The 24,255-nt window shown below is 36.6% G+C and overlaps 3 protein-coding genes across 9 annotated transcripts; 2 read left to right on the top strand and 1 right to left on the bottom strand.

The window, feature by feature from the left end:
* The first annotated feature begins 561 nt into the window (after positions 1-561).
* On the top strand, positions 562-5,489 carry LOC129318169 (polyadenylate-binding protein-interacting protein 7). Of its 2 annotated transcripts, none has more exons than XR_008595180.1 (6): positions 562-920; positions 1,731-2,602; positions 3,161-3,605; positions 3,685-3,755; positions 4,181-4,423; positions 4,758-4,815. XR_008595180.1 is itself a non-coding variant. In XM_054962789.1 (6 exons), exons 2-6 carry the CDS (start codon positions 1,814-1,816, stop codon positions 5,059-5,061), a joined length of 1,734 nt encoding a protein of 577 aa, XP_054818764.1. In that variant the 5' UTR covers positions 568-920; positions 1,731-1,813; the 3' UTR covers positions 5,062-5,489. The 2 variants fall into 2 exon arrangements, 1 of the variants encoding a protein (XP_054818764.1); XM_054962789.1 differs by having other exon boundaries at positions 568-920; positions 4,181-4,305; positions 4,758-5,489.
* Positions 5,490-6,136: 647 nt separating this feature from the next.
* On the bottom strand, positions 6,137-14,266 carry LOC129318227 (uncharacterized). 6 transcript variants are annotated; one of them, XM_054962885.1, is made up of 11 exons: positions 14,031-14,266; positions 12,460-12,672; positions 11,341-11,432; positions 10,971-11,073; positions 10,092-10,348; positions 9,774-9,905; positions 9,445-9,567; positions 8,454-8,582; positions 7,700-7,914; positions 7,231-7,384; positions 6,137-6,764 (listed from the first exon to the last, which is right to left on the bottom strand). In XM_054962885.1, exons 2-11 carry the CDS (start codon positions 12,662-12,664, stop codon positions 6,546-6,548), a joined length of 1,629 nt encoding a protein of 542 aa, XP_054818860.1. In that variant the 5' UTR covers positions 12,665-12,672; positions 14,031-14,266; the 3' UTR covers positions 6,137-6,545. The 6 variants fall into 6 exon arrangements, with proteins under 6 accessions (XP_054818860.1, XP_054818855.1, XP_054818857.1 ...); XM_054962880.1 differs by lacking the exon at positions 14,031-14,266 and adding an exon at positions 13,798-13,813; XM_054962882.1 differs by lacking the exon at positions 14,031-14,266 and adding an exon at positions 13,412-13,542.
* Positions 14,267-17,539: 3,273 nt separating this feature from the next.
* LOC129318516 (uncharacterized) lies at positions 17,540-23,947 on the top strand. The gene is made up of 10 exons (XM_054963338.1): positions 17,540-18,519; positions 19,160-19,321; positions 19,895-20,296; positions 20,830-20,893; positions 21,627-21,844; positions 21,938-22,051; positions 22,380-22,485; positions 22,692-22,903; positions 23,175-23,278; positions 23,704-23,947. Exons 1-10 carry the CDS (start codon positions 17,629-17,631, stop codon positions 23,846-23,848), a joined length of 2,418 nt encoding a protein of 805 aa, XP_054819313.1. The 5' UTR covers positions 17,540-17,628; the 3' UTR covers positions 23,849-23,947.
* Positions 23,948-24,255: the final 308 nt, after the last annotated feature.

The raw sequence follows: 24,255 nt of genomic DNA, 5'->3' as shown, positions 1-24,255 counted from the left end.
TATTTTTATTTTGAAAAGATAAGTTTGTTAAGTGTATTTAACGAGGTTTACTAATATGTGAAATTTTGTCTAAACATATCTTATAATTTGAGATAGAGGGAATATTGCATTACATTAAATATACAATTTACATTAATTTATATGTTGTAAAATATTATAATTTATTTAAAATTTTATGAAATTTAATATTCATAAAACTCTCTTCATATTTTTTTATATAAAAAATTTTAAACCGTAATTAAATGCACTCGCATCTTATCCAATAGTTAACCCCAGTTTGTTTGTTTTTGTCGCGGCCAACCCCAGGTTCGGTTGGTAGCATTTTGGGCTTAGAGTCTGGATCTTCAATTTTTTTTATCGAAAGGTCAAGCCGCAGCCGGAGGAAAAATATAATATAATACTCTAATAATAATAGGAACAAAATAATAAAAAACACAAAATGTGATATTTAAGAAAAGATAAAGCTTTGTGGAGGGGTGGCATTTTTCTTCCCAAATCCCAATCATAAAGAATAATTAATTATAAGTACTGTACAGTTAGAGGGTGAAACTCAAGATACCGATAGAGAGAGAAAATTGTAGAGAGAGAGAGGGGGATTCAGAGAGAGGTCAAATCGAGTGGCGAAAGTTGGGTGTCTCGTTTAGTATTTTTGTGGTGGTGGGGGTGGCGCAGGCTTAAGAGGGTTTCCACCAAAAACCAAGAGAAAGAGAAAAAGGAAAGAGGAGGGAGGAAAGAGAAACAGAGACGACTAGCAGGCCCTGATAAACTGAGATAATTATACTGGAGAGAGAGTTCGTAGCTCGATTTCCAACAAAAAATAAGAAGTGAACCAGCTTCACTTTATCTCATCCCCTCTCCCTCTCGCACCCCCTGATCTCAAGCAATTCTGCAGATGGATCCATTTGATTTGATTCGGAAAGGTATACCTTCATGTATTTTAGATCTTTCGCTTTCCCTGCTCAATTTTTCTTCAATTCTGGGCTTTTATTCCGTTTGATTACTTTTACCGGGTTTCTTTCATTTGTTTTGTCAAATATTATTTGGCGTTGAATTATGCAAGATCTCTTGAAGTTTACGGCTTTGGTATTGAAAGGTTGTGTGTTGTTGTGCTCCTGCTTTAACTGATTGCTATTTTTGTCCTTCTTGGTTCGAATCTGTAGTGTTTTTATTTGTTAGATGTTTGTGGAATTTGAGGTTGAATTTTCTGGATATCATTTCGGTTTCAACGGCTTTTCTCTGTACCATACAAGAAATCCCGTTATTGTTTAATTCATATTGGAAAAAAGAATCCTGCTTTGAAGATTTTCAATCATGCAGATTTTTTTTAGGGTTTTCATCGTGTCCTGTAGTCTTGTCTGGTTCTAGAATTGGTCATTGTTTTCGAAAGCTTTTTGTGTATTCGTTTTACTAAAAATTGTGTGCAACTCATCTGTGGTGCGCCTTTTGTCCAAATTAACTCACAGTTTACAACGTCTAACGAGTTACAGTATTGAAATCTAATCTACAGTTGATTGCTGCCATAATCAACCTAACTTTGCGTCTTTTTGTATCCTCCGCTTCTATGCTATTTTGTCAACGTGGCGGACCTTTTTATGATTGTTGCAACTGAAATTAAATTTGCTTGTCTAGTATACACTCAAAAAAAAACTTGTGCTGGAATTGTTCTCTTCCCCTTTTCTCATGGAAGCCTGGTTGATTGATGAGTGTGATCAAATTGAACTATTTTGCAGGGTTTGGTTGAAGCTTACTGGACCTGTGCCGTTACTGTTTAGATTCTATCTATGTTGTTGTAATTTTGTTCATATTTTAGTTAATGATGAGCTTAATCCAGAAAGGATCCCAATCAGACACAAAACTAAGCTCCCCTAACAAGGTGACTGCTTTGAATCCAAATGCTGCGGAATTTGTTCCTTTTGCCCTCAGATCATTGCCATCTGGAAGTTCTAGCTCAATAGATGCTTCAACAAGGTTTAATGCTGCTGGAGCTCTTGGGAAAGCAGTTTTAGATCGATCAGAGTCATCCATTTCAAATAATTCTGATGATGAGGTCCACCAATACTGGCGTTGTCAGCTCCCTGATGACATCACCCCTGACTTCAAGGTCATGGGAGGGGATGAACCCCAAGGTCTTAACAATCTCTCTTTAGCAGGCTTGTCTATAAACGATGACCATGAAGTGCCAAGGTTACCTCCTTCTAATGGGAGTAGATATCTATTAAATGAGCAGCAGGAATTGTCTCAATTTCACCTTAGTGGTAGTAACTTTGCTGATAAATTAAGACTTTCCAATTCAGCCTATAGGGAGGACCCGTCTTCAGCAAATTTTCTGAACACATTGACAAAGCCTTGGGATATGCAAATTGGGAGTACCAACCGGCATTTTGGCAGTGGTCGAGAGGGTCTTACTTATGATGATAACTCTGGACATGGATTCTTCAATGATCTTTTGAGTGAGCAAGCTATAGTGGATGATACTGATATGAACCCTTTGGAACTTTTGGCTGCTCAATTCCCTGGTTTTGCTTCAGAAAGCCTTGCAGAAGTTTACTTTGCTAATGGATGTGATTTAAATCTGACCATTGAGATGCTCACTCAGTTGGAGGTAAGACTGACCTTTTAGTGGTAACTGGTAACTGAATTTGGGTCTGATTGGGTTTTCTCATGAGCCTCTTCTTATTTGATGAACTTTGAAAATATACTTATTGTTTTTTAATTATATTTTCAAGCGCGACCTCTGTCTTCTTGCATTGGCTTGCAATTTTTAGTTGGAAATGCATGCTTGTAATATAGTAGGTGCAACATTAAGGTTCATGGGATGGATTGTAACCTCGTAGAGCAACAACTAATTTTGGGCCAGGAAGAGCTAACTTCCTGTAAAGTGAGATGACTCAGACATGATTTTAGGCACTCTCTTATTTCTTGTTTTCAATTCTAAATATCAGTTTTGACCAATCCTCTCCACAACTTGGTTCTGTGCTTCGTGTTACCAATGGTTCTCTCTCTCTTGGTGTGTTCTATGTCATTGTTTCGTGGTGGGTGATCAAGTTATGCAACCATCCCTACGTTTGATTCTTTCTGTGGATGTCCTTGCCATTTTCATTGCATTGATTTCATTGATATTCTTTTGGCAAGAACTTATCAATATAATTTGACTTTGTAGCTTCAAGTTGATGGCAATTTCAATCAGAATCTGAATTCAAAGACGGTTTCAGCTCCCAATCTGAGTGCAATGGACTTCCCTGCACTTACTTCACCTGATGGTCACACTACTGTTAAATATGCTGCAGATAATGTTCAACAAAGCGGCAATCTTTATGGATCATCTGACAAAGACATGCTTCTTTTTAAGTCTAGCTCTTCAATTCCATCTAGAGGTGCCATCGATTTTGCTTCTACTGTGAGGAAATTGGCTTCCCAGGATTCTGGTATATGGAAGTATGACAAAAATGGTTCTGGTGATGCTGCTATTGGCTCTAGTAGAAGTTCTCATGCTCTAGCTCATGCATATAATGGTGGTCAGGGAAGAGCGAATTTTGGTGATAGGTTGACAAACCGTGGTTCAGCTCGAGCAGCTCCGGTTTGGCTTGAAACCGGTGATGCAGTTGGTAAATATTTATGTTCTATGCTTCTATTCTGCAATGAATTCCTTTTACACTCTACATTTGATCATAAATTGGATGGCAGCAAATATGTATTCTGAGCTGCGGGAGGAGGCTCGTGATCATGCACGATTGCGTAATACATATTTTGAGCAGGTGGGTCTCAAATTCTAATGTGGATTTAGATGGCAGTGTATGATGTCATATGATGTGATGCTTTTGCCTATGATCTTCTTGGGTCGCTTGTATTGACACATTCCCCAAATTTCTCTCCCATCTTTCCCTCCATTGAGTAAGTCAATGGTATTATTCAATTTTCATTATTTTTTTTTGGGCAATCAAGTCGGAATAAGAACTAAAGTGAGGGTAGGTTTACTGTCAAAGCTGTTGTATGATTATCAAACAACAGAACTAGAAAGTCAAGGAACAATTGCTGAAAGGCAGGCGCGTTCCTGTCAGAACCGTCTGTTCTTGAGTTTTCTTTCATATGCAACTAGAGAATTTTCTGCAACTGTCAATTGGAGGATTTGTCTGACAGATGTTTTTGTAATTTTAGCTAATTAGTGATGATTTAAAATCAGGCACGGCAAGCATACCTCATAGGAAATAAAGCCTTAGCAAAGGAACTGAGTGTTAAAGGGCAGCTGCACAGCATGCACATGAAAGCAGCTCATGGAAAAGCTCAAGAATCTATTTATCGGCAGAGGTTTGTCATTCTCGAGTGCTCTCACTTGGCTCTCTTTTCTTTTGGTTGAAATAAAGAACTTGTCTAGGGCCTTGTGGATACACCTTTTGCTGCTCCCTCACAAGCTGTATATAAATTGGTATGATGGTTATCTTTTGACAAGTTGGCTCTACCCTTTTAAAGTTTTCCATTCAAACATACCTTTACCTTTTGTTTCTTTCTACTGTCAATAAATTTTATTATACTGAGTACTGACAGCGGCTTTCAAGAACATGTGCTGCTACACTTCTGTTGCTCTTTTTTCCCTGTTCCCCACCTCACGCAGCTTGTACAATCTGCTGAATGGATACTTTCTGGAATGACTTCATGGATAAAAGTGCATAATCATTGTTTGAACTAGAGTGTTCCGCATCACCAGGGTGTTATTTTAAGGGATGGGTTCTGTCTGACCTGCAAAAATGTTGAATGTTCAGGAATCCAGTTTCTCCAGAGATGCAGGGCAACGGAAGAGGACATGAAAGAATGATAGACCTACATGGACTACATGTAAATGAAGCCATTCATGTGCTAAAACATGAATTGAATGTGCTAAGGAGCACTGCCAGAGCTGCCGATCAGCGCTTGCAGGTTTATATATGTGTTGGTACCGGTCATCATACCCGGGGTTCCCGCACTCCTGCAAGACTTCCAGTAGCTGTACAGCGTTATCTACTTGAAGAAGAGGGTCTAGAGTACAAGGAACCACAGCCAGGCCTGCTTCGAGTAGTGATATATTGAACAAAAATGAAAGTGAGGTATACAAGTTTTTGACACAGTAAAAATCCATGAAGTCGTAGACATTGTAGTCATTCTTGTATCTGTACATTGGGAAGTAATGGCGATGTCCGAGCATGAAGAAAAAGGGGAGGCAAAAAAAAAAAAAAAAGGGTTCAGAGTAGAGAAAAGGAACGTGGAAATGTTAGAAGGGAAAGACAAGTTTTTAGTAGCAGAAGTGTATCATTAAGGCTTAACCACGGCATCTGGTTACATTAGTCAGCAGGGACTACACGTCAATGCATGTCATGTGATCGTTTTCCTTCTGTTAATTTTGTACCCTAATTTCCTTTTTTTTTTCATGCTTTTTTCAAATCCCTTTTTTTGTTTCTTATTGATTCAGATGTAACTGATAGAATTCAATTACACGATAGAACAATTCACTTTTCTAATTTTCAGTGCACACCCTACCTTAAATACTGTTGGTTGGTAAAGAATTGCTGTCCCCTCTGCATAATTTATGTTGGTCGCCAGTTGACCAAAATAATGCATATTTTCCGTCCAGAAGGCTATCAGCAATTGCAGCTTGCAGTTGTTAACATGTACTCCCTCTTTTAAGAAATGTATAGCATGGTTTAATTGAATATTTTTCTTTAATAAAGTAATTATTTTTTATCAAATTAATTTTATTTTTTTCATGTTTAGTCTTATTTAATAAAATATTTTATTTTAAAATAAAATAAAATAATTGATTTAATAGAGATATTAAAAAAAAACACAATGATTGCATATTGTAAAATTAAAAATATTTTATATTTTTAAGCTTCAATTTTAAAATATTCACATATGTCTAAGGAATCATTGATTGGGCATTTTTTTTTTTAACCTTTTGGTAACATTGACTAAAACATTTTGCCAAGTATGATATAACTTCTGTTCACAACTTGTAAATAGGATGCTATGAATTTTATATAATATGCTGATTGACATGCCAAACGGAATATACCATGTTGAAGTTTGAAGCCTGGTTAAGGTCACCGCAGTACACGATATATATAATTTGAAATACCACGTACATTCTGATTCTCTGTGCATGTAATAGAACTTTTAAAAAAATAAATTAAATTATTCATAAGCCATGAACAATACAACTATTTTTTCGAACTTTATACATATTGAAATTCAAATTCAAATTCATTCTTACTGCTTCTACATGTATCAGAAAGGTGTTGGGAAACAAATACGACTCTCCTTTACATGTTCGAGCATCGTCGTGTTGGACTATTAGTCTGGTAACCTGTCACCAGGAATGCTCTACGTTCTTTTCCTTCACTCTCGCTGTTTTCCTTTTGATTGAATTGATTTATTCGCTCAAATACATTTATATCCAACGGTACCAGTCTCCTGTTCACTTGAAAATCCATCAAAACTAACATGCATGCGCTGCAGAAGGCACTATTCAAAAGTTATATGTTGGCAATAAAAGTCCAAGTTGGAGTTGAATGGTATTAGGCCCTGAGCAATAGTTCGTAGACATTAGAGTTGTTGTCCCCAGCCACACGTTTCAACATTTCAAAACTTGTACGACTACCCAAGAAATCAATCCTTTTGAACATCAAAAACCCACGTTCTGCTGTTTCTTTACTGGAGTACACTGATCGAAGCCCATCAGCATGTCTTGAATCAGTATGAATTGCAGCTTCTATTTCATGGGCTGACAGATTCTCCTACCACAGCATATAACACCTCACAACCACTCAGATCGATGAGGGAATAAAAGGAGCCACAAAGTCCATAAGAAACATACTGAATTAAATTGAAAAGGTCTTCCTATAGAACAGGTTCTAGCTCAAGTGTTTTTTCTTATAACAGGTTCTAGCTCGAGTATTTAGCTTGTTGGAACAGTAGAATAAGCTTCAAATTTTCTAAGATGTGAGAAGGGGAAAGGGGGGAAGAGAGGGAAAAAAGAAGAAGAAGAAGAAGAGGGAAAGAACCATAAAAGATCCACTCATTTGTTTTGACCACATATGCATGCAAGTGAGTTACGACCCAAATCCACTCAAGTATATTTCTATTCAATAGAAGGTTTGTAATTGGTAGGAAACAAGAGCGTGCAAATTATCTTCAATGAACGCTTCAGTAATAATAAAACCCAGGAGGGCAAGCAAAATCCCAAAAGAATAAACCTTGTACCTGATAAAATGCATAGATACGATCCAACACCTGTAGGCATGTAAAGCCGTTGTGGCTGAAAAATGTTCTTGACGAAGGACCCATCTCAGTGAATCGATCAATCGGAAAGAGAATGGTAAGAAAGTGGTTTTTAAATATCAGTTCAGATTTCTCACTGCAAAAGACACCGAATTCATGAGATATGGCGAAACAATGGCTCCTCCAATATATATTTTTTTTAAAACCTTAATTCTTTAATACTTTTACAGGAGGGCAGCTGTCAGTTGACCCCCCAAAAAACAGGCCAGTGCTATGGTAAGTCAAACTTCAACTTATGAATATAAAAACAGGAACAGCATGTATGATAGACTTATTTTGCACTGCATACTATAAGACATTTTTGTTACAATGAACTTGGGAAAAGAAGGGCAGATCTCATTTACTTGTCATCTTAACTGAATAAGAGAAAACAAGGGATAGAGTCAACAACCTTTCTGTTAGAGGTCGAGTGGAGTTTGAAAATGAAGCTTCTGAATCTTTGACGGCCCCTTTGGAATCACAAAAGGTTGAAAAATGAGTTTCATTAGGATCTTCACTAAGAGAGTCGGTGTAAATGGAGGCTGTTGAAGTTGGCTCAGATATTGACCAGCAGATAGAATCCAGAAGGTTGTTAGGTGTTATAGGACGCATTGGAGTCTGACAAGTCTGGAAGAAGGAAAACTCTAATATTATTAAAAAATAAGCCAGAATCTCCCAAAGCCCAATACCTTCTGCTAACTCTGACCAACCAACAGAGAAAGAGTATACATGCTGCAGAAGAATATGAACTTCCTCCCACAATTTACTCACAAACGCAGTCAGTTGGTGTTCTAAACAAATTATCACTAGCAATCAGATGTTCTAACAATAGCACTTCGTCCAGACATACTTTTGAACGCCTAAGGATCCAGATCAGATAAATGCATCAAGCTTTGAAGGAAAAACATTGCTATGAATGCTTTCTTAAACAAAACAAAACAAAAAATGAGACAATGCTGGGAATTAAATCTTCCAATTCGGGGCTGAAGGTTTGTCACCCTGAAATCCATTCCATCAAGAACCAACTCTGTTTTTACTAAACTATAGAAGTGAATCAAATTACATGGTGTGTAACTGGGTAGCAGATAAAATTGAAGTTGCATTATCTTACTGGTAAGTGTTAATGTCAAAACCCTCAGAAAAGAAACAAGTTATGGAAGACTTGCCTGCATTTGACGACCACGGCGATTTCTGACACCTATTTTTGCAGAGTTCACAATTTGTTGTCTTTCTCTGTAACTTCCTTTACTTTTAACGGCCTGAATATCTTCAGGGAGATCGTGCTTAAGTGATTCCTAATATGTCAGAAAAATACATGTCAAATTTCTGCAGAATTGGGAAAAGCATAGGCTTCAGGGCATTATCAATTACAGAATGATTAAATAAAATTAGTGGGTTGACAATTTAAAGAGAAAATAAATCTACTACATTTAGTACCAGCATTAAGAAAAAAGTACAATTAATGTGACATTTCAATACGTATTAAGCCTAGAGTTTGCGTCAATGAAGTGGCTGATACACAAAGCAGAATTATCCTCAACGACTCTGGAGTCATTGACCTCAAGTATAATCCTCAATTAGTGATTCCACTTCCTACATCTTTACAGGTCCTGAAAGCTCGACTGTGACCAATGTGTTATAAATGGTAAATTGCTTTCTGCCAATATCGTTAACAGACAGAAAAGAGTTTAGTGGAGATTGGCATGGTACTCTAGGTAGCCTAATATCAAACCATCATAAGGTCAATCATAAAAATTTTACACAACAATTTACTTATCATGAATTTTTGGGCCTAAGACATGTCACACTCTTCTTGAAGCCAAATGCTCAATAGTCTATCAACCTCAATATGTAGCACTACAGATGATGCAAAAATGTAATATTTCCTAATTCTTAGTTCTACCACAATATCGTTTAATTTTGGTATCAGTCACCTAGATGGAATTGATAACTAATTTATTTTCAGTATTAAAAGTCACATCCATACCAACACTATACACCTATTTCGAAAAGAGTTACCTGAAGTTGAGCATGGCAAAGAATTAGTCAAACGTTACATTCCCAAATTAATGAAATTTTGCACTATGCTATGAAATGTTATAAAAAATAAAACAATATGATATTTAAACTAATAAGAGGTAAAGAGCAACAAATTACCTCCCTTGTAGTGCCAGTATGAATGTCCTCAAGCATCAAACCCACTTGCCTTGCCAAATCAGCAGACATGTGAACAAGCCTTTGTACTTGTTTCTCCTTAGCTGTTTTTAGAATCCACAGTGGCTGAGACATCATGCATCAAGAGTTTCATTGTGAATATGAATAATAAGATAGAGACATCTATACTGTACAATAACACAATAATGCTGTCCATACTGTTAGATAAGCCATATATTGGGACAACCACAGAGTCTGAGGCATCAGAAAGTTTTATGCCCCACAATAATGGTTCAATGTTCAAATAAAAAGGATAAATTTGCAGATCTTACTGTAATGAAGTTGCTAGAATATCCAAGATATCTTTGAATCGATGTCCCTTCAGTGACTACATGACTAGCATTACAACCAACAAACCACCGTTCCATCAAACTGGCACCTTCTCTGGAAGCAGTCTCGACAACCTATCAAACATGCAAAGCATCTGAATCAATTAACCTAGAGCACTGAAATCATAAACTATCATAATTCAAGCAGCAAAGTCAATCCAATAAAAACTGACTTGTTCACATGTACCTAGTACTATGACAACTGCACACACGAGAATTTCAAAAGAATGCAAATATTTTTGTTATAGCACATATGTTTACCTTATTCCGCAATTCAGGTGAGATGCCTGGATCAACATAAATAGAGCAACCGGATAAGAGCAAATCCACATTCTTTCCAGACTCACACCCAGAAAATCTTTGAAATTCTTCAACTCTGTCATTTTGCTTGGTTTCGTGGAGACTTACAGGAAGACAAGAATTTTCATTTGTATGCCCAGAGAGCAGTTTATAATCATCCCAATTCGTATTGTTATTGCCAAAATTGTTCACACTATAAAGTGATTCAATCAACCTCACTGCGGCAGATGAAAAAAAAAATCAGGTCATAAGGATTACTGACATGTATCAATTAAATTCTCAAAGCCTCCTCACAAAATCAATATGATTTGGTTAGTGACATCTATGAAAAAATTGCAAGAAAAAAAGTTATCATTCTTCAAAATTAGGAACCAAAATATTCAGGTCAAGCAAAACAAAATGTTACCATAAAGATAATTGTTATTGAACATATCATTACCCATGGCCCAAAAAAAAAAGGTCACTACCAAAAAAATAATGAAATCCTCAAATTTACAATTAAAATAAAATACAACAAAACTCTTAATGTATCAAAATAACCATAGACTTATCCCCTGTATGAGTAATGGTGTCAAGACACCATTGATTGTAATGAAAGTGTTTGGGGCTTTTTTTTGGGGGAAAAAAACTGACTCTTTGAGCACCAGATACATTCATCTCAACTCCGCCAACTTCTACCTGAGGTAAAAAATGATGAACATATGAAAATTTGGATAAAGTTCTGTTGTTGCTCAGTACCATAGAGCAGGGATTGCGTACAAATATATTTACCATAGGAGTCAACCAATTTTTTTAAAAAGAAAAAATTACACAGCAGAATACAAAATGAACTCTACTGACCATTTTTTCTAACACTATCAACAAACCAACCCAGTGTGACAATAAAAAGACCATTTCTTGCACCATGCTTCAGTGCATGCTCAAACTTACGCCCAGCAAAGCTGTAACAAGTGTTAAGGATTTCATGCCAGGATTGGATCAATCAGGAAACAAAGAATACCGGAGGAACATCAGTGCTGAGGATAGATGAAGGCAAGAGACCATAAAAGATGAGCTCAAAGCATAAGATAATCAGATATTTCTAAACACAGAACAAACAAATTTAAGCAAAGTAGCAACTGAGGCCCTGGGAGGGGTTTTGTCACTCCTAAATAATAATGCCATCATTATGTAAGAAAATTCATATAATTTCACAAAGAAGAAAGGATATCTGAACCACCAAATGGGTGCATTGAGGATGCAAATGGGGACTATATTGGCCACCTAATCTCTCCGTTGCCTCCATGACCTGTTTCCTTGCTTCTGTCACAACAAAATCCAGAGAACATCACAACAAAGAATAATTTTTTGACTTCTCTCTCTTTCTCTCTCTCAGAGATGTGATGGAAAATATGAACTAGCAACTCAAGTAGACCCTCTTGATCTCTTTTTTATATGCAGGTCTTTATGCAAAAAGCAACAAAATAGTAAGAGAGCATAAGATGCCATGCCATGACATGCTGAACATATATCATCAACTATTGAGATAACCATGAATAGACTCCTCTCTACTTCTTGACTACTACTCACGTGTTTATGCAATTTAAACAAAGAAAACTGAAGAAATTAAACCACAAACATATAAGGTAGATAGTGATAGCATCAATTCACCTGTATCTGCCCCCTCAAAGTCTTCCTAACTTACTCTAGTTCATAGCTTAAATTCTGCCTTCATGTTCAAGAACAGATTCAAGAAATATCATCTCCACAGGTTATGTCAAGACTGAAGATCAACCAGGGGCATTTTAACTGAAGTACAGAATATACCTTGAGTTGATTATATTTGTAAAAAGTTAGGCATGATTAGCATCTATGCTCCAGCTTGGGGGGATTGCTAGAGAATATTCCAATTTTGATGTGAACAACTCATAATTGGCATTAGCTTGATTGTAGGGATTTGTAATACTGATTAAATTATTCTGTCATTAATACTAGAGGCTCCTAATGTGTATAAAAAGACGTATTCATACGAATGAAAGAAATTAAGATTTTTCTCCCATCTTTATATCTTGTCAATTAACAATATCCTTTTTCATCTCCTCTGCCATGAATCAACAGGAAAAGAGAGGGACAGTGAGAATATAGTTCTCTCATTCAATAAAAAAATGACAGAAAGTAAAAACATGCTCCGATTTTTGCTAATGACTACAGAGTCACTGACTCCTACATTCTTCTAACTGAAACAGTATCCCAAGAGGGGGGGGGAATTGAGTGCATAGAGCCATCGAGATATCAAGACAGGAAAAGCAATAGACAAATAGGAAGCATAGATGTTAGAAAACAAACATACCTTTAGATAGACCAGTTACGCATATAACGAGCCCAGCAAAAGGAGCACTTGATCGCCCTTCCATGGGTTCAGAACCGTGAAAAGATGAAACAGGAGTCATTGGCTCCAAAGGTTGCAGATGCAAACCCCTGACTAAAGGCAACGAAGGTGAAAACAGTCCAGAGCATCCCTTGCTACTTACAACCTCAACTCTACCGCCGCCCATAACCGCCACTAAAATGGTGAAATTTTTAATTACGCCGCAGCAGAATTGAAACGAAAAAGATAATCAACACAACGAAATCGATATAAATTTAAATTCGGGAAAAAATAGAAATCATGAACCGAGGTACCGATCATTCGTAAACAGATTAAAAGCTTTGATAATTAAATACATCATTAGGCGGGAAATTTTTCTTGAGGAGAATACAGAAATGGTTGAACAAACGCAGGATCACATAATGTAATCAAAACATCCCGAAAACGAAAAAGGACAGAGAAAGAGACAGTAAGGAAGGGCTGAATAGAATCTTGAGTGAAAGGGTGAAAGAACGAAACAGCGAATAAGTATGTACTGGTAATAATTCAAAGACTTGGAGACAAAGAATGGATTTTGAAGTTGCTAGGTTTGTACATGGTAAAAGACATTAGAAAAGCGAATTTTTTTGAATGGTGTGCTCTGACGCTGAGTTTTCTGTGTATGTACGCGGAAGACTGCTTCTTTGGTAACTTTTACTACTTTATATCTCTGCTTTTGCAACGCATGTGAGAGCGTGAGCTTCACCGTAAAAGGCATTAAGGCTGGTGAGTCGCAAGTCCACACCGCAATGAAATTGAAAGTTGGCGAGAGCCAAGGGTTTCGAAAGTTTCCACTTTGGAGTGAATTCTTAAAGTGAGCGCAATCTAATGGCACCACTACCACGATTTCATGGCACCACTACCACGATTTCTGGGACTATGGAGCTAAGCTAACCAGGGTCTGGTGAGTGGTTCAGCAAGGGCCGACTCGGTCAGGTTCATGGTGGTCTGATGAATGCTTGATTTGAATTGAATCATACTTGGCTGCTGCAGAGTAATTTCAAATTTGTCAGGACAAGTGGAACCTTTCCGGTACTCTCTTCTTTTCTTCATTCTAATTTTTTTAAGAGAAAAAAGCTTTTAAAATGGAGGGATAAATTTTCCCCTGTACGAAGAAGAGCCAAAACTCTCGAGCACGTTAGAGTAACAAGGGGAAACAAAAAACAAAAAAGCAATTTCACAGTGTGAGGAATTTCCGTTTGTGATGACGATCCAAACTTCGTTAGCATAAGAAAAATTATACTGAATGATAATCACTATCTAATTAGTCGAACAACATACTGCTTGTTCCCACAAGTTTGCTGCAATTCACTCAAGGCATTGACTTCCACATTTACAACTTAAAAAAACATGGCGATTTGTGCAGAACTGCAGATTAAGCTAACAAATCGGTTCTGTCAAACAGTGAAAATTCTAAACGGCAATTGCGAGCAATGAACTTATGCTTAATGGTTCAAGTGGATTATCATTATCCAAGGACTTGTCAAGAACTATAAATACGGGCTATGCCAAACCTGATGTGATAGCTTGCTTAGGGTCTAATATAGGCTGTGATCATAATAATTTGAGCCAAGAAGATGGTTTGGCGTCCCTTTCGTCATTGAAATTTCATTGTTCTGCTTTGTGAAGAAGCCAATCCTTGCTCACACGGTCCAAGAAGAACTCGGGAAATTTCCTATTTGGCTGTGTTCTCTATTCTATTAAGCTGTGCCATGGGGCTGATAAACCTTTCTTGCTAATCCAATAGTCGACTTTGCTCCTACATATGTCACGAGACACGCTCTGTTTCTCATTCTATTGCGGTGTCATAAAAATTCTTCCTGTAAAGAGTTGCGTCTTTATCAAGTTTATACAGTCCAAGAGAGTGTGGAGATAAGTAACAGGACCACACTTTCACAGTGAAAGATGGAAACATGGAAGAGTATGAAAGCAGTCGGCAATTTAGTTGTCCCTCGTGTTCTGAGCCACGAATGCTGAAGTCCCTTTCCTAGCCAGGCCCTTCCCACTTCGCCTACTTTCAAAATCAAAGCTTTGAAGGCAAAATCACTGGTGATTTTCAGATCGCTATATTTCTTAGATCTACCTTCTTAGCTTCCGATTTTTAAGTAGACTTACTGAAACATTGACGTGTATATAATCCAAAAGATCCTTTAAGATGAGAGGGCTCGGACTTATAAATAAAAAACATAAAGAGACCATACCGGCACAGCTAGCTTCGATTGAGTGACTTCGTGGTCATTGTAAGGTTGTGTGACTCGAAAGTAATGGACGGAGACTGGGGGGGGGGGGGGGGAGACAGTCAACGAAGCCGTCAATCGCCACAGGAAAAATAAAAGACATTTTGAGGGGTTTTTTAACTGTATACTCTAGACACCAAAAGAAATTACTTAGATATTGCGACGTGAGAAGTATTTATCAAATGCTGCACCAAAAATTGTTCAAGTTAAGAATAATTTTAAAATTAAAAATTATTTTTTATTCAATAAAAGGAAACCGATTTCAATTTTTTATATTGATGTGATATTTTATTAACTTTTAAAAATCTCTACAATGGTATTAAATATACACTCCAGGATTGATCAAGCGTATTAGTATGATGCTAGTAATAAGTTTTTCACCTTCTTCAACTAATAAACAAATCATTTGTTTAAGTGTTTATATATCATTTGAATGAAATGATGAGTAAATAATTGTTACTGGTATGATAAAAGAATTATTATAAGGTGTATTAAATTAAAAATTATCAACAATAAATAAATGATTATTAGGTTTGTAAAAATTAATAACGAATGAGTTATATGAATGAATAGTGAAAATTAATTTACTTCACAAATATTAACTTCTAATATCACTTATTGTTTTCGTTCTCATACGTTGTAGCCGTCTTGGTTACATGTTCATCTCTTTTTAAGATTTAAGTGTTTCATTTATTTATATAATCAACTTACTTAAATCAAATTAGAGTAATTCAACTAAAGAAATCTACTATCAAAGGGTGATGCTACCATGTTCGAAAATAAAAGTGTTATATTTAACCGAGAATAGTGTGTGATAATTAAATAGAGAAATGAATGATCCAAATTGAATAGGAATGTGTGAGTTGAAAGTGAATGATGACAATAGTGACATGCAACGAGACTCAAATTAAGTGGGATTGGAAGAGGTGAAATGGGCTAGTGATAGTAATAAGGCTAGCATGTAATAAAATTGACTGAAATTTTAAGGCTCCTATTCCCCTACATTTTTTTTTCAATTAGTGGTTGGATAGATAAGTAGCCACCATGTCGCTTACTCAGTTTATCTCAAAGAATTTGTGGATGAGGCAACTTATCTCTTGATAGAGTAGGCTGAGGGTCTATGTTAAATCGTTGTTTTTCAATTGTAAGTAAAATGTTGTGTCAATTTTGAGTAACTCCATCTCGATAATCAATGCAATAAAAACATTTTCAACGAGAATTAATCATTAGCTTGTATAACTTATCTACAGGCTAAAATAAACATTAACATTTTAGACCATGACACTTTTTTTTAAAGAAAAAAAAAAAAGATGGTACAAATGAAAGAAGGTGGAAAACTTATCCCATATTCAATATCATTAATAATACGTTGAATCCATCTTTGTTCATGTTTTTAATACCATTGTAGAGATTTTAAAAAATGAATAAAATGTTGCATTAATTAAAAAATCTGAATTCATTGAATAAAAAAATATTTTTTGACTTTAAAATCTTCATTGACTTGAACGATTTATGCACAATCTCACATTTTAGTGTAGTATTTTGGTAAGTATTATTTACGTTGCAACATCTGGGTAATTTATTTTAGTGGCTGCAATATATTGGTAAAAAAGTCCATTTTGAGTGGTGAGATTCCCTTGGTCACTTGTTGCTATTTTCTTTCTTTCCCTTTTTAACCATGGCATTTCCCGGTCACGCTTGAATATTTTCCTTTCTTTTTTTCCTTAAACATCAGCAGTGCCGTTGCTGGAGGATTTTTTTTTTTAAAAAATAAATGAAAGATCTTTTGGTAATTCTCTTTCAAAATAAAATTTCAACTTGGTCCTTTGATCTTGTGATCCTGCAATGTAATTTCATGATTATTTAGTCCTGATTTAAAATAAACTCTCTACAGTGATCCTTTCTTGAAAATTTTCAGAATATTTTTTTCGTTCAAAACAAAAATTATAAATATTGTGCATTCACAAAAAATGCGTTTAAACAGTCAAGCCAGGAAGCTATGGTACAAGTCACTCGTTCACTGTCGCAACAAGGAAAAACACATAATGGAAGTAGAATGAGTTGAGGGCCGTGCTCATTCCCATTTGCAATCAAAACATGCCGTGGATGCAAGTGAAAGTGTAACGTTACAAAAGACTGAAAAATCCTCAAAATAAAGAAATGGTCTCAATTATCAAAATTTTAGGCAAAACACAGTAGCATTGGATGACGTAAAGTAACACATAGACTTAGAAAACTTGTCTATCATGATATTATTAGAGCGAGAATAAGCCAAGTAAATAATATGCAATAGAAATGAAGCCAGAAAGATTCATAAGTGCTTGCACGGAAAAAAATTGGAAGTAGAGATTTGGAATACACCTTTCGTTGATTTTTACTCATTGACGATAGCATAATTACAGATTTTGTTGGGAGACTACTTTGACTCATCCTTTAAACTCAACACGAATACCCGTCTCATCCTTTCTTAAATTATATTGTGCAAATCGCAATTGTAATTATGAGATGTTCTCAAAAGTAAGTTGATTAGTGTACATCTATGATGAGGATGCGAATCAATATATAATACCTTTTGGAAGGGCTAATAAAAAAAAATACTAATAAAAAAGTTGATTGCACCAATGGGATTGACATTTTTATGAATATAGAATATGAAAATGAAAAATTTACTGCAAAACAAAAATTTATAAAAAATACGTCTTAGCATTTTTAAATTTTAAAACTGTATATTAATTTTATAATTTTATTTTCCCGCACGAAAGATGTTTTCCTTTCCCTCCATTTTCAAGTGCACCGTCATGAAAATTTGTAAAGGGCTTCGCTCTTCCAGAGTTCAAGTTCAAGGCGTTCGATCCCTCTAGACAGTCGCCACACGATGAGCTCCGTCTTCAATTTGGATCGCAGCCAGAGGCAGGCTCGGCTGGATCCTGCTCTCCAATCTCAGCTTGACTCTCCCATCTTCTCGCTGTTGGACGACGACATTGATGATTTCCAGGTCCCCCTTACCCAGACTACAGTTTCCCACAGCTCCTTTTGCTCCCAAGGACCCCTCAATCCTTCCCGTCTTAATCACCCCCAACCCAAGAGGCCCAGATGCTCTGTTTCTTCCAGCTACCTCGGTAAGGAAAATGAGGCCCCTTTGCCCTTTCTAAATTCTGACTTCGAGGGAAATTCGTCGTCCGTTAAACACAAAACCACTCGCGAAAGCGATGATACATTGAGTTTCGCTTGCGATACTCCTTTACTCGATAAAGGGGTTTGTAGACGCGATGAAAAGTGCGGTTTCGATTTCGTTCCGTCAACAATAGATTGCGGCCAAAACGAGGCCGACCCTGAACCAGAAGACTGGGCAGAAGATTCAGTCTCCGACGGGTGTTGGGCTTGTTCTTCTGAACCCGATGACGAGAATAAATGGAAATTAAAGGAGGGTTACTTTCGCAATTCAATAGAATCAAAGTTGTTGGCATCTCGAAGGGAAAGCTTCAACGGTGGACATGGAAAATCTTTGAATGCAAATGTGAACAACGATTTTAAGGCTGCTTCGGAGCTCGATCTGTTGCTGAATTTTGGTTCTGAATTAGACAAAGTTGATGGCTCTGCGGCTGTGGCGTTTCCTCACCATGAACGGGATGGTTTACATGCTAATAGCGTTGGAGGATTGATTCAATGTCCTCTCTGTGGCATTGACATTTCCGACTTGACCGACGAGCAGCAAAATATCCATACCAATGATTGTATCGACGAAGGGGAAAGTAAAGCTCAAGATGTAAGTTCCTTATTTTTTGCCACGCATTTCCTTTATTCTCCACCATTCATCGATGGCAATTACTATTTAGAGCTATGGTGGATTACATTATCGCAGAACTAGATTATTAACCAGTTTCAATATCCGATAACAATTCACTGTGTAATCTTCTTGCAATTTTGTGTGGTCTGGTATTGCCTTCCATCGACTGAGGACAGTGAGGAGTATATAGTTTTGCAATATATCTTCTCTTAGGGCTCAAAAGCTTCCCAGGAGCAATCTGTTACAGATTATGAGACAATTTGAAACAAGATTACAAATACCAATAAAACACAACGATACTTTACAAACTTATTTTTCAAAACAAAATATTATATTTTAAAAAATATTTTTACACACTTAATCATTGCACTACAAGATTATTTCAATTCTCTCTCTAATTTGAAGGATAATATTGAAAAAGAATCATTAATGAAATCTTATTTTTCTAGAATTTTCTTTCATTTTGGGATAGCAAAATTCCTCTAAAGTTGTCTTATAATTTGGGATGGAGGTAGTACTTTATTTGGCTGCATAGTCATGTGATGAGTAACAGTGCCACGGTACTATAGCAAAAATTATCTAAACTATCGCGGGCTAATGCCACAGTAATCTCATGCAGATTACCCTTCCGGAGGATGAGATGGGTCCTCAACTCTTGCCAAAGGCTGCCACTTCCTCTCCTGTTGTTGATTGGCTACATAATATGGGTTTATCAAAATATGAAGGTGTTTTCGTAAAGGAAGAAGTTGACTGGGACACTTTACAGTGGTTGACAGAAGAGGTGAGCTTATGTTTTGTAGCGTGATCTCGTACCATCAGTTTATTTTCATCACTTGTTACACATATTCCTTGAGTTTATGTGTATGTGCTATCTTTTGGGAGTATTATGTGTTGCAAAAGTTGATTTCACTTTGTTTTCTGAGAAAATAGTATTCCAATATTGTATTATATTCATAAATCTTCTTGCCGATGAGAAATTGTAATTTTACTTGAGACTTGAGAGAATCACACAAATTGCGACCAATATCCTTCAGAGAAAGAAACAATTTTTCTTTCTCCCTCCACACTCCAGGTAGAAAGCTCAATCTTTTGCTGTCCAACTCCTTGAGACATGCAATTTGCTTGTAAATTGTCTTATATTGACATTAAGGCAGTACTCATTGGCAAATTTCCGTTGGAAGCCTAAAAATATGTCTGGTATTAGAAATCATTCACTTTGGATTTTTCTGTCTCCTGAAAGAAGTGGGATGAAACACAACTTTACCACTTTCTATTGTTCTGTTTTTAGCTACTTTTCTTGTCCAACTATGTTTAATGACTTGACTATCTCTCTCTTTTGTTTCTATATCTGAAGGATCTCTTGAGCATGGGCATTACAGCACTTGGCCCCAGGAAAAAAATTGTGCATGCTCTGTGCGAACTTAGAAAAGGAATTGACTCTTCTAATGAAAAACAAGATGAAGGCCTTGTAGAGCCTAGGAGGATTAAAACCCAGAGAGTTAAATTGCATAATGATCAATCGGAAAGAAAAGTTGATGAAATCAGCAAAGCAGCTGCAAACAAATTAATTACTGATTATTTTCCAGGCTCTGTTACCAATAGGAAGAAAGTTACTGCCATTCCTGGTGAGCAGCATGGAATAAAAGGCAACAGTTCTGATTCAGGTCGTAAGCTTAAGGCGAAAAGGCCATCAACAAATAGAAAGTCTTTCGATATTCCCTCATGGTGTTGCATACCAGGAACGCCTTTCCGGGTGGTAAATACTGGATAGCACTCTAAACGATAAGCATGTGTTTGTTTTATCTTACTGTCTATTTCCTTGGTGCAAGCCTTTAGGACTTCAGATATATGGTGACTGAAAACGGAGCTTCAACTTATTTTTTGTTTGACTGCCTGAAAATGGGGAGTTTTCCATTATGGCATATGGCAATGCATTTGTCGTTTACTGTCAAGCAAATGCTCATTAACCATGGGGCTGACAACTTAAAAACTAAAGTAGTATTCTGAGCATACATGTCAATCATATTGTGCTTTTATAATTCTGCACCCTTCCGCTCTGAATTATTGCTGATTCAGAGGACGGGAAACACTGTTGACTAATGCAAGCATCCGAATCAAAAGAGACAAGTAAAGGATAAAAAAGAGAACATAGTATGAATTCATAGACAAATATCTAGGATTGAGTGTTTGAATCTGGAACTTCTGATTTTCCTTTAAAATGCTAGGCTTTTCCCTGCAATTCCATGATGTGGTTCTGAGTGCCTTGCAATTACATTTGGATATTTACAGGACGCTTTCAAATATCTAAGAGGAGATTGTAGTCATTGGTTTCTTACACACTTCCACTTGGACCGTAAGTTTGCTTCTGCTTGTTAGCATTCATGTTCACTTGTCATCTATAAATTTTCCATTGCAGCCTTCCATTTCCATGTAATTTTCTCTATATGTTAGTTTCTGACTAAATTTGTTAGCATTCACCATCAGTTTAGTAGTTCCTTTTTTTCAATAACAATGTATTTTTAACATAGATCTTAATCATATTCTGAAATTTTAGTTTTGGGTCTTAGGTCTTTTTTCCCACTATAGAGACAGATTTTCTAATAATATTTGGCACAGATATCCATCGAATAGGCTAGCACAATAGTGGCTTTGGTGTGTTAGATTCACATCGTACTAGACTTTGCTAGAACTAGTATGGTGTATGCATATTGGTGGAATATGTGTTCATGAGGTGGTTACTGCACCAAGACGGACATTTATTTTGTATGAACAAAGTCATCGTAGTTTTTCAGGCTTCTCTGAAACATTGAAGTACGACTGTTGGGTACTTTTATGTGTGCAATATGTTTACTCCCAACTCTTGCATCTACTGGCACCCATTCCCCCAGTGAGGAAAACAAATTATGGAGGTTGAGATCCCTTGTCATTGTAGTTGCATGTTCCTGATTTGAGATTGCAGAAAAAGAATGAACAGGGAGTTCCTTGTGTTGAGCTTCTACCCTCCTAAGCTCCCCGAAGAGCTACGTCTTGTCAATCTCGTCAATCCATTTTACGCCCTGGCTGTTGCTCCACGTTTGTGTATGCAGATTATCAAGGGCTCACCAAGTCCTTCAATCGTGGAAAGATCTACTGCTCCTCCATTACGGCTAGACTTGTAAATATGAACATTGGGATTCCGTTTGAGAAATTACACGTTATACCTCTAAATGAAAAAAGTAATATAGCTGGTATTGATGTGACTTTTTTGGATGCCAATCACTGTCCGGGTTCCGTAATCATACTCTTTCAACCTCCCAGTGGTAAGGTCTGGCCTGGATTGACTTCCTGGTGAACTTATTGTTTGCTTGTTGCCCCATTATTATCTTTTTCATTGACTAGAAATTGTACGTGCATTTAGGCTGTGCTCCATACAGGGGACTTTCGTTTCAGTCAAGAAATAGCATCCAGTCCTTTCCTGCAGATGTGTCCTATTCATACATTAATTCTTGATACAACTTACTGTAACCCACAGGTAATTCTATATCCGAATAGTGGAATCTTCTCTTTCATATAACTTGGCCGATTGATTGTGGAAAGAGGCAGCGTACTCTAGCTTCCTTAGGTAGTGTCTGTCAAATTGAAATGAATTTGGTTTAAGATAACTTTTCCTGAATCTTAATTAGAATCTTATTTATGAAATTAAATGTGTTCTTTAAATTAGACCAAGGTCAATTTTCCATATTTAGTCATTCAATAGTTCTATATTTAATGTTTCATTCACGTTGTTTGTTTACATCTCTGCTCTCGATGTGTGAAATATAAACACTAATCATTTTGTATCTCATGCTGTTTCATTGCAGTATGACTTTCCCAAGCAAGAGGCTGTGACACAATTTGTTATTGATGCCATTCAGGCAGAGACTTTTAATCCTCGGACTCTGTTTCTGATTGGGAGCTATACAATTGGTAGGGTTTACCACTCAACACTACATACTTCACATCAGTAATTTTTGCTGTTGCATAGCTGTTTGACATAAGTTGCAGTTTGGTAGTTAATTCTTAAATGTTGGTTTTTCTTTATCTGGGATTAATAGATTGTGCCACCAGCAAGAATAAAGTGGAAAAACATAAAGACTTGAAATGCGTTTTTCTTTTTCTTTTTACCCCCTTAGGGAAAGAAAGGCTATTCTTGGAGGTTGCTCGGGTGCTTCGTAAAAAGGTATACGTGAATGCAGCAAAGTTGAGGCTTTTGAAATGTCTGGGATTTGAGGAGGAAGACATGCAGGGGTTTACTTCAAATGAACATGAGAGCAACATTCATGTTGCCCCTATGTGGACGCTTGCAAGTTTCAAAAGGCTCAAGCACGTTTCAAGTCACTATGCGGTGAGAGCTTCTTTTTGTTCTAGCGTACTTATCTGGGTGTCTGTTTTATTATGCAATTCGCTGTATGTTTTTGAATACATACTCTTACACTAAGCCAATATTCGGTCTGTTTCCATCTTCGTCATTGAATATCTTGGCTGCAAAGTGCAAATAACTTTGCAGGGTTGCCAAGCAGTATAGCTGCTAGGCACTAATACAACGAAAGCTAATTTTCTCTTGAAGGCTGAAGTCGAAGTTGTGGTTTAAGTCTTACGCTTGTTTTTTTTATCAGGATCGCTTCAGTCTTATTGTGGCTTTCTCTCCCACGGGTTGGACATTCGGCAAAGGTAAAAAGAAGTCTCCAGGGAGGAGGTGGCAGCAGGGTACCATTATAAGGTGACGCTTTATTTGCCGCAAAGTCTCCTTTCTATTGTTTCTTTTCCTTTTCCTTTTCCTTTTCCTTTTCCTTTTTTCTTTTTTACACTGCTTTATTTAACTTCTAAAGGGAAAATGTGCTTATCCATGGGGCACTTGAAATTTTATATAATCGAACAATGAAAAAATTGGAAGTTCACTGATGAATAGAAAGAGGACAAATGAGCAGCAGTAAATAATAATAAAAGTATTTTATTAGTTTACATTGTCAACAAATAACAATTTCAAATCTGCATAGAGGAGCAATGGAGTTAATAGATCTTCTGATCTCTTTAAATTTGTTGCCCCAACCATCCATTTAGTTCGTAGCTCATTACAAGAGAACAAGTTGGGCTTTATTTTTCTTGGTTTTGACTGACTAGAGATTATTGCTGCTGATTGATTAGATACGAAGTGCCGTACAGTGAGCATTGCAGCTTTACAGAACTGAGAGAGTTTGTCAAACTGGTATCTCCTGACACAATCATACCGAGTGTGAATAATGAGGGGCCAGAATCTGCAAATGAAATGATTTCCCTCCTGTTATCATGATTTGTTGACAACATCGTACCCGTTGGAATTATGAAATCTCCTACGTTAGTATATTACAAAATCTTAAACCAATGTTTAATGATTGTACAATTCCATACATCTTGCTCTTCTTCATTAACGCCCGCATAGGATTATGACTGTGTTGGGCAGCGTGGGGAAAACAGACTTGATAATGCTTGAGCTTGAAATAATCCTGGTTTGGAAATCAGGATTGAGCCAGTGTATCTTTATCAAGTCCAGTCTGGAAAATGACCAGACAAATAAAAAAAAGGGGGTCAAGTACTATAACTGGTCAAAAACGCGCAAATTCAGTTAAAATCTAACCAGTTTTTAAAAAGACTATGATTTGTTAGAATCCATGCTGGAACTTTTCCTTATATTTTATAGATCCTCTTCCCTCACAATTT

This window comes from Prosopis cineraria, unplaced genomic scaffold, assembly GCF_029017545.1.
Source record: "Prosopis cineraria cultivar Desert tree isolate PC_DT_omini unplaced genomic scaffold, ASM2901754v1 PC8, whole genome shotgun sequence".
In the NCBI taxonomy this organism is placed as follows: Eukaryota; Viridiplantae; Streptophyta; class Magnoliopsida; order Fabales; family Fabaceae; genus Prosopis; species Prosopis cineraria.
Note: the sequence above shows the minus strand (reverse complement) of the source record. Positions and strands in the feature narration are given on the sequence as shown.